At 34.4% G+C, this 11,011-nt stretch overlaps 1 protein-coding gene and 2 pseudogenes across 1 annotated transcript; 2 read left to right on the forward strand and 1 right to left on the reverse strand.

Moving 5' to 3' along the window:
- Nucleotides 1-930: 930 nt before the first annotated feature.
- LOC103309298 lies at nt 931-2,258 on the reverse strand (annotated as a pseudogene).
- Nucleotides 2,259-4,420: 2,162 nt separating this feature from the next.
- LOC100573774 (carbonyl reductase [NADPH] 3-like) lies at nt 4,421-5,562 on the forward strand. Its single transcript, XM_029486980.1, has one exon. It carries the CDS (start codon nt 4,595-4,597, stop codon nt 5,435-5,437), a length of 843 nt encoding a protein of 280 aa, XP_029342840.1. The 5' UTR covers nt 4,421-4,594; the 3' UTR covers nt 5,438-5,562.
- Nucleotides 5,563-9,278: 3,716 nt separating this feature from the next.
- Nucleotides 9,279-10,752, forward strand: LOC100168777 (annotated as a pseudogene).
- The last annotated feature ends 259 nt before the right edge of the window (nt 10,753-11,011 follow it).

The following is an 11,011-nucleotide window of genomic DNA, read 5'->3' on the forward strand; positions in this document are numbered from 1 at the left end:
GTCTGAATAATATTTGATTTGTGGGTAGTGTATGTCAACTGTGACGTGAGTACCTAATAGATAGCTAGGTAAGTACCAAATTTTATGACAAATGATATTCGCAAAAAAAAAAATTCTAACAAATACTTTTAAAAAAATTTATTTTTATGAGACTTAATTTTAGAACACTGCCATTAGGAATATTTTTTTTTTTTAATGAAAAATAGAATATATTTACAATATGTATTTTATATACATATAACAAGTAACAGAATAAACAGACTTCACACCTAACAAATAAACAAATGTAAAATACGGTGTAGGTGTACTTCGGTAGTAGGTACTACTTACTAGTTAGGAATCTCAGTTCCATGGAAAATAGTACATTAAAATAAAAAAATTGCATGTGTTGTAGGTACTTATATATTCATAATAATGCAATGCAAAGTATTTACTATTTGTTATTAATAAACATGTTTTATTGTCAGAACTTAAAGAAAAAATAAGAGTGTACAGTTCAAGTAGTATCTATTTAAATAAATGTAGGTAAAAAATATGATATTCATGAAAAATAAATAAGTATACAGAATTTATGTTTAAACAATAAAAATGTGTAGTCAAAAATGTAGGTAGGACTTAGTTTATTAACAACAATCAGTTAATAATACATTCGAAATGTAAGGACCAACGCTGCATAAACATAGTTATAAATCAGTGGCTTAGCCAGGTGGGGCTGATGGGGCTGCAGTCCCCCGAAATGTTAAAAAAAACTTAAAAATTATTTTAATGGACTATGATAGTCGCTCAAAAAGTCTTAAATTGTATTTAAAATATTTAAAAATCTACTATAAGTATTAACACTTTTCAGCTATCTATTTGTACTAGTACGTGTTTAATGTGTAAAAGTTGATCAGCCCCCCCCCAAAAAAAAAAAAAAATCCAGACTACGCCACTGTTATAAATATGTACTTGATTTAACATTCGCACCAATCCTTAATGGTCTTATCGTTCCAGACATAGCGGCCTTTAACATTTTGTTCACCTGCAGGCAACAGACACAGATAAACAGGAACTGCCCTCTGTTCAATGGTTAACGTTATTCCATTGTGAATGATCATGTCCGTGGTCACGTGGCCAGGGTGGACACTGTTGATCACAATGTCTGTCCTGGAGTCTAAATCGAATTGCCTCTGTTGTATAAACGTCAGCACACTAACTCCGACTTTGGACACGTAGTACGGGGGCGGCGGCCATCCGGAATGTTCGTGATCGCCCTCCCTTGGCTTTCTCCACGAACTGACGCATCAGAGTGTGAAGCTGGTCGATGGTCAACGTAGGCGAAGACAGCGTGCGCTTGAGTTCTTCACCCGGAATCATTGACAAACGCCCGGCAGAGCTGGACAAATTTACCACACGAGCACCGGGCACTAGCAATGGGAACAGTGTGTCGCACACAGTTCGCAGTGCAAAGTAGTTGACCCGGAGCGTTTCTTCGGCCTGTTCACCGGCTGAGGCCGCCTCGAAGGCGATTGCGGCGTTGTTGACCAGCACGTCAATGCCCGCGTAGCTGTCGGCCACGCTACCTGTGTCGGTCACGTCCAGCTGGTGGAACTTGGGCTTCAGACCCAGCTCATTAAGCCGTCCGACCGCGGCCTCGCCCCTGCCAACGTCGCGGGCTGTAAGGTAAACATCGCCGTCGATTCGTTCACACAGATCCTTTACGATGGCGTACCCGATGCCCTTGTTGGCGCCTGTCGAAGCGCGCCCCGGTTATCATAAACAATATTAAAATATTAAATAAAGCCGGACGCGTTGCTATTGCTAGGTTTTTGTAATTATGCGAGCAATATATATTATCAAGTAGACATAAGGCAATTTACCTGTGGTAGATCGCGGAGCACACGTGTTACATATAGATAATAAAGAATTTCTTTATTATCTATGATCAATTAATATGTACGGCAAGTATACTTAATTTGTATACAAAATCCAAACCTAACATAATTCCACAAAATCCGATTAATAAAAAAAAAACAATCATTCGTATCTTTATATAAAGAAAAATAAAGAAATTAGAAATTAGAAAAAAAACCTATAGCAACTATTTATGAACAAAAATTTCCAAAAACCAATGCATAAAATTTGTCCTCCGAAACCCGTGGTTCGGACTCGAGACCCATTGTTTAAATCCTTTGTTTGAGAACCTCCCTGCGCTGGACCTCTTATTTACCTTGTGAAGTAGAACCATGGTAAGGGATAGTAATAGGCTGCATACCCATTGCGTCCCAAAATACGAATATCGGATATACATCACGATATCCGAGTTGCGTCTCGATTTTCTTGCGATATGTACGAGTTACGTCTTAATTAATAATAATATACATATTTTCTTTCCCACTTATACAGACTGAGGACTGTCATTTGTGTGGTTAAAAATTGTAATTATATATTATAATTAATTACTTATTGATCTAAAATTTAATGAGCATTTATCATATTATAAATGGTGTGGTTAAAAATTGTAATTGTATATTATTTTATAAAATGGGTAAAATTTTGTTTTCCAGTTTTTAAACGAACTCAAGACGTGTTATATGTTTGTTTTCAAACTCAGTTATAATTTTTTTTAATAAATTCTTCTTTTTCTACTTCCTCTATTCGTTTTATTCTTATAATTTCAACTTTATATTTTAATATAAATGTCAGTTTGAACATTTCTCAATACTTCATTAAATTGGAAAATGTTAATATGATACGATGAATAAAATATCCCAATTAATTTTGAGTGAAACGATCAACGAGTTTAAGAACTTAGCCCATATTGATGGCTGAAATTTACTTTCCAGCGAAATATAATTTTTTCCGAAACAATTAAAAAAATTATCATAACTTATAAGTATTGACTATTGGATATACAATATAAATGTTCAAATGTTCTAACGATGACGATGTACCTATCTAGGATGTACTTATGCCAATTTTTTTTTTATCAACAATTTATATAATGCTTTATATTAATGCTTGTAAATTGTAATAAAAATAATATTATCAATGTTCGTCTTATTTTATTTATTTAGAATTTACCCAATCACGTGATTATTGCATAACAAAATTAATAGGTACCTATAAATTAAAATTAATACCTAAGTAGCCTAGGTACCTTGTGTGTCTGTATACGTCATACACCATACTTCCCATAGGTAGGTAGGTACTACCACAGAAGGTATGCAATATGCATGGATTTAGTTAAAAATGAAAATATATAATTCAATAAATATTAAATTAAATTGTTAGAGAAACATAAATAAACCACTATTTAGTATTTTAGTGAATTCTTAATTTTTACAATCGAAACCTATATATATAAAAATAGGTACCATGGTTATTGACGTGATCTATTCAACAAATATGTATAAATTCTTATACTGGTTATTTATTTTATTACACACGTATGAATAACTAACAAGTCCAGGAAAATGTAAAATATCTTCCAAAAATAATGAAAATACGTCCCAAATGCAATGTACATCAACAGTTAAACATGGTCTGTTGTACATGTCCCTGATTTTCCAACGGAGTTATAGCAGAGATATTTAAATTTTTATTCTAATGCAATATTGCCATCAATGCCATGCATGGTTGAAGTTAAATAAGTTGTTTTATTAAATATTTTATATTCATAAAAATATTTTATAATCAATTATTTTTAAAACGAAATACGAATTACTAATTATTATATATTTATATAATAGTATATATCTACACATTGTAATTTTTTTACATAGTCTGCATAATCATATAATGTATTATGTCATTTGATGATTATATTTTATCAAGTTGCTTTTTGGCTATTAATTGGTACCTATACAATTTCCATACATAAATAATAAATATAGGGTTAGTGTTCGTAGTGTTATTAGTACCTACTATACTATTCTGTGTATTGTGAATTGTGATACAATGATTTTTTGTCGGATTACGAAGATGGTGTATTGTCGAACGACCTTTCGTCGTTATCATGTGGTTTTATGTCGTTCAAGGAAGATTGATCAATTCACTTTGATGTGGCTAAATTATGTATGGCTACAGTTTGCACACCACTGGTTTGAACTATGCATTACAATGTGTTCTAGTTCTGTAGATCTACACGATTACACTTCTTCTTCACACAGACTCACAACTCACAGTCAAATAATGAAATAAATAAATAGAAATTACATATTATGTCATATTTTGATTTTTGATAAAAAAAAAAATATTCTAGTAATATACCTATAATAATATTATCAAATAATACTAATTCCGAATCATTATTTGAATAAATTCATTTTAAAATTAAAAATGGAGGTGGGAGTTCTTAGTGAATCACCCTGTATAAATGTATTAAATACATTTGACATCTTACAATAATCTGTAATCACAATTCAATATAGGTAATTATATTGGTAATTAGTAAATACTAATTATACTAATTCAATAAATCGAGGTCGTTATTCCGTATTCGACTGTATTAACCGCGTGCAAGTGATTCATTGTGCTATCGTGCTATCACCGAAGGCATCACACGCCAAACTGAACGGCTACCCTACTGACCAAAAGACGACACTGCTCAGATATGGTATTGGTAAATAACAGACTAGCAATAGTGACAGGCGCCAACAAGGGTATCGGGTACGCCATCGTAAAGGCTCTGTGTGAACGATTCGAAGGCGATGTTTACCTTACAGCCCGCGACGTTGGCAGGGGCGAGGCCGCGGTCGGACGGCTGAATGAGCTGGGTCTGAAACCCAAGTTCCACCAGCTGGACGTGACCGACACGGGTAGCGTGGCCGCGTTCGCCAAGTTCGTGACCGACAGCTACGCGGGCATTGACGTGCTGGTCAACAACGCCGCGATCGCCTTCAAAGTGGCCGCCACCGAGCCGTTCGGCGAACAGGCCGAGGAAACGCTCCGGGTCAACTACTTTGCACTGCGAACCGTGTGCGATGCTCTGTTCCCATTGCTAGTGTCCGGTGCTCGTGTGGTAAATTTGTCCGGCTATACCGGCCGCCTGTCACTGATTCCGGGTGAAGAACTTAGGCGAACGCTGTCCTCGCCTCTGTTGACCATCGACCAGCTTGACGCTCTGATGCGTCAGTTCGTGGAGAAAGCCAAGGGGGGCGATCATAAACAATCCGGATGGCCGTCGTCCGCGTACTGCGTGTCCAAAGTCGGAGTTAGTGCACTGACATTCATACTACAGAGGCAATTCGATGAAGATCCCAGGACAGACATTGTGATCAACAGTGTCCACCCTGGCTACGTGGCCACGGATATGGCCAGTCACAATGGAACGTTAACTATTGAACAGGGGGCCGAAGTTCCAGTTTATCTGTCTCTGTTGCCTGCAGGTGAACAAAATGTTAAAGGCCGTTTTGTCTGGAGCGACAAGACCATTAGTAACTGGTTCGAATGTTAAATCAAGTAAGTTTAAGAGGATGTCAGCGCACTATTCGTTTTCTCGCTCTGACCCACGGGCAACATAGACAAAACGCATTTACGCAAAATCATTTTTTCTATGCGTTTAAGTAATCTTAGAGTAAAGTCACCTATTATAAAAAAGATGGAGGATAATATTTTTGAGGAGATGACATATCGATTTTATATTTTATTATTATTTGACTTTGTATTCCACTTTCAAAATAAATAAAAAAATGTTGTAAATTTAAATGATGTTTAGATTGTTTTGAGACAATATTTAGACAAATCGATATGTCTTTCCCTCAAAAGTATTATTCTCTATCTTTTTTGTCATGGGTTACTTTACTCTATGATTACTTAAACACATAGAAATAATGATTTTTCATGAATGCATTTTATCTAAGTTTCGTGTGAGTTAGAGAGAGAAAACAAATAGTGCGCTGACAGCCTCTTAAATGAAATAATATATGTTATATATAGTGTAAGTCTTTATAAATTATATAAGGGAACTATTTTTTTAAATATATTGATTCCAACAAAAGTATCGCATTAGTTGTTGTTTCCGTTACACTTTGTATAATGTATACATAAATGAAGATAAGTGTAGATAAATAAATGTATATATTTTGTGACTCATACTATATTAAAAAATTATTTTGACCTATTTTAACGAACATTTTAGAGATATTGTTCTTATAGAGATATCAGAAATATTCTGAGTGTAGAACAGTGGCGTATTTTGATTTAGTTTTATTGGCAAGGGGAGGGGGTGACACTAAAATTATTAATTATTATACACAACCTTATATTCTACCCTATTGAATTTAGCACGAATTTTACCACTTTTGTGTCTGATGAGTGATGACCAGGGCTCGTTACTTAATGCACTAAAAAATTGATAAATAAGCATGCCTTCATGCACTAAAAAGTTCGAAAATATGTATTTATATGCCCTAACATTTTTAAATTATGCACTCAAAATATGCATTAAATAAAAAAAATGATGAAAAAGTTGTAAAACAATAAGAATTAATCCATAAATTAAAAAAAATTCAAATTCTTACACAAAATTTTGCAAACGGCCCGCAACTGTTTGTTTTTCTTTCGGCATTGTTAAAATAAAATATGAATAATGTGTACAATACCTATACCTCATATGAAAACTCTAAAACAGGACATTTAATGGACGAACGCGACTTATACGAGTAAACTCATCGGTGAATGTAGCAATGTACAAAATTATAAATGCTGGTTGGTGAGAAGCTGCCACTTTATACGGTGGAGGATGGTAGTGGTAGTGAATGGTAGTGGTAGTGCCGTATAGTGGTTACATTGTTTCCGCGATATTTCGTAAAACGCATAAAATCTAAATATGTATTGTACTAGGACACTAGGTAGTCACACACTTACCGAATAAAAATAAATCAAAACACTATAATTTTGTAAACAGGAAAGTAAATAAGAAACAAGAAACTTTTCAAATATTTGTCTAAAAAATATTTTTATGAAATAATATGCACTAACGACTGTAAAAAATCGTTAATCGACTATATGCCAAATATGCCTTTACACCCAAAACATGCAAAAACATGCACTATCAAACTTCATATTATTATTACTATTGTTATGAAACAGATTTGTACCTCAGCTAGCATGTTTTCCTGTGTAGCAAAAAAAAATGCAGATGCACGAACTTACGAGCCCTGGTGATGACCCTTCTCTAACAAAATAATGCTAAATATTCAATTTCAAAGGAGATTTTTGGCTAAATAACTTACTATAAATTAAAATAATATTTATACAGTATAATTTCTTTAATTTGGTGATAAATTCAAGTGCCAATACATAGTTTTGGGCCCCAACCAATGAAAAAATGGCTATGTGCCCCCACTTACTATGCCTGTGTTGGTGAACATAGTAGGCGGGTGACTCCAACACCTATTAGTTCAAACTAGAAAAAAATATTATCTTGTAGGCAGTGTGAAAAGTACAAATTACTACTCCATGTAATTTTAAGTCGAGGAGACTATGGGTCCTTTACATACGTGGGCACCTTGCCTCCTTTATACGGGCTTGGTGATAATGTAAATCGTTAGTAAGCGAGTATGCGACTTATGTGATAATATTACTGCTCTCACTATACTACAAAGTAAACGCCCTTCCCCAGGACGTACAAACAAACTTATTAGAAACTCGATAACATAACATGTTTTCATATTTATTAATATAAAAATACAATATAAATACAATATAAATTTTAATACAATATAAAAAAAAATTCGTTTTACATGATCATAGTATATTAGTATGTATACTGTATAGTATGTACCTGTATTACCACAATACAAAAAAAAAAACAATTATTCTTCAAGTCATGGGGAGGGGCATTCACCCCCTCTGCCACCTTAAAATACGCCACTGGTGTAGAGACTTAGAGAGTACCTATGTCCTATAGATTTGATCACATTGGAAAATATATTAAGTAGGTAAGTACCTACTTAAACCGATCCGCCACAGATAGATGGGATGGTGTGGACTATTGCTAGGTTTTTGTGATTATAGTCCATATAATAATATTATCCTCTCTTAATTTCCCAAATCAATATTGCCAATACAATTATTTTTATCAGTTATTTCAGTTTTTATTAAGGATTTTTGAACTCTGGTTGATTTCAGATTTGGACTAGAAGTAGAACAGGTTAAATCTAGATTGTCAATTTCTTGTATTATATATTTTTTTTTAAATAATAGGTATAGCCTATAGGTCTTATTATTTGTTTAATATTATTAATATTATTGAATAAACATTGAAATATTTAATTTTCGTAAAATATACCATTACAGTATTTCGAACAACACAATTTAACTGAATTATGGTCGGCTATTTTACGCGTCCCCACTTGTTTTATGAGTTATAACAAATTATTATAAACAAGGAAATAATGTAAACGCTCTTATATTCGTGAGCAGTCTTTCATCCTGCCAAAGGTAAAGAGAAATATCATTATCCTGCAGTGTTCAAAAATATTCTGTAAATTTATAATAATATATTAGGTATGATCATTGTTACGTAAATCAGTAATAACGACGTACTTATCTAGTTTCTGTGGCCTGTTCTATATAAAATTATATAAGCTAAATAGTAAAGATAATTTCATAAAATTATATCATACTTTTATAGCTGGGAATGTTGGAACATAGTAATTAGTAATTAAAGTACCCATTTATTATACTCCTATTAATATACAGTATGGTACTTACAACATTTTTGTATTTATTGATAATTTTTAAACTCGGTGGTGCACAGGGGACTTGTGGCACCCCACTAGTTGCGCCAATGATAGTAATTATTTTACATATTCATATATGCTATATAGTAGTCATATTTTATCAAGTAACTTTTTGACAATTCATTGGTACCTATTAGGTACCTATACGATTTTCATACATAATTAATAAATATACGGTTGGTGTTCGTAGTGTTACTACTTACTAGTACTGTGCATGGGCGCAACTATTTTTTTTGGGACGCTTATTAGCACTCCCAAATTTTCTGTGACTGTTTCTTACAATATTGGTAATGGTAAAAATTCTGGTTTTATAAATAATAATTTATGATAAATTATCAAAATATATTCTTTTTCTAAGTTATTTTAATTTATAATGGCCAATGGGGACACCAAATTCGTTTATTAAATTTGGTTTATCAATGTATTTGTACTGTGTACACAAATATAAGTAGAATCAGTAGTTTTGATGTTTCCTAGATTAAAAATCATAATTTGAATAAATTCATTATAAAATGAAAGAATGGAGTTGCAGGGAGTGCTTGATGAATCAACCTGTATAAATACGACTGACATCTTACAATAATCAGTAATCACAGTAATAAAATAATATAATATAATTATGTAATATATTGGTAATTATACTAATTCAATAAACGACATCACACTCCTAACTGAACACCTACCTGACTGACCAAAAGACGACACTGCTCAGACATGACATTGGCGAATAACAGACTGGCAATAGTGACAGGCGCCAACAAGGGCATTGGGTACGCCATCGTAAAGGCTCTGTGTGAACGATTCGACGGCAATGTTTACCTTACAGCCCGCGACGTTGGCAGGGGCGAGGCCGCGGTCGGACGGCTGAATGAGCTGGGTCTGAAGCCCAAGTTCCACCAGCTGGACGTGACCGACACAGGTAGCGTGGCCGCGTTCGCCAAGTTCGTGGCCGACAGCTACGGGGGCATTGACGTGCTGGTCAACAACGCCGCGATCTTCTTCAAGGCGGACTCCACCGAGCCGTTCGGCGAACAGGCCGAGGAAACGCTCCGGGTCAACTACTTTGCACTGCGAACTGTGTGCGATGCACTGTTCCCATTGCTAGTGCCCGGTGCTCGTGTGGTAAATATGTCCAGTTCTACCGGCCGCCTATCACTGATTCCGGGCGAAGAGCTCAAGCGCACGCTGTCTTCGCCTTTGTTGACCATCGACCAGCTTGACACTCTGATGCGTCAGTTCGTGGAGAAAGCCAAGGGGGGCGATCACGAACATTCCGGATGGCCGCCGTCCCCGTACTACGTGTCCAAAGTCGGAGTTAGTGCGCTGACGTTTATACAACAGAGGCAATTCGATTTAGACCCCAGGACAGACATTGTGATCAACAGTGTCCACCCTGGCCACGTGACCACGGACATGATCACTCACAATGGAATAACGTTAACCATTGAACAGGGGGCAGAAGTTCCTGTTTATCTGTGTCTGTTGCCTGCAGGTGAACAAAATGTTAAAGGCCGCTATGTCTGGAGTGACAAGACCATTATAAACTGGTGCGAATGTTAAATCAAGTATACATTTAATTATGTTTATGTGGCATAGGTAAGCATAACCTATGCCACATAAACACCTTACCTTTCGATTGCCTTATTCGCCGTTTGTTGTTAATAAGCAATGTGCCTTTTTTACTACACATTTTTACTGTTCAAACATACATTCTGTGGACTTATTTATTTTTTAAGAAAATCATATTTTTTATATTTATTCAAGTAGATACTACCTAAACTGTATACTTTTATTTTTTTATGTTCCCACAATAAAGCATCTTTATAAATTATGAATGTATAATGCTATTATTTTATTTTACTGTCCTATTAAAGTTTTAAACAACATACATTATGCTTAATATTACATACTATTTAAATACAGTTGAATTAGATCAGTCTGCATGATCTTTCTTGTGGGTACAAACTTTTGTCAGAATTTTTACTTACCGTATTGATTAATAAAATTGTTTGTGTTTTAGGAATTATTTGGTTAGATCTTTGAAGTTTGATCCATGTTCAAATAAAGTAAATTGGTATCTTAGTATTTAAATAACCTATTTACCTTACATGAAACTCTGAGTAGTGAGTTGGAATCATATTTTGACGTACCTAGTTTAGTAGTGTCCATGGGAGCAACCGTGTCTTGTTATTTCTTTTAAGTCAACTGCTTATCTTTTTATATAAAAAATATTGTGCGATTGTTAGTATCTGGTATTTTCTAATACTACTGAACCGATTAGC

The sequence above is a fragment of the Acyrthosiphon pisum genome, chromosome A1 (genome assembly GCF_005508785.2).
Source record: "Acyrthosiphon pisum isolate AL4f chromosome A1, pea_aphid_22Mar2018_4r6ur, whole genome shotgun sequence".
NCBI classification, from domain to species: domain Eukaryota; kingdom Metazoa; phylum Arthropoda; class Insecta; order Hemiptera; family Aphididae; genus Acyrthosiphon; species Acyrthosiphon pisum.

Coding starts and splice junctions, on each gene's coding strand:
- LOC100573774 (XM_029486980.1), top strand. CDS start 4,595: ATGGTATTGGTAAATAACAGACTAGCAATAGTGACAGGCGCCAACAAG.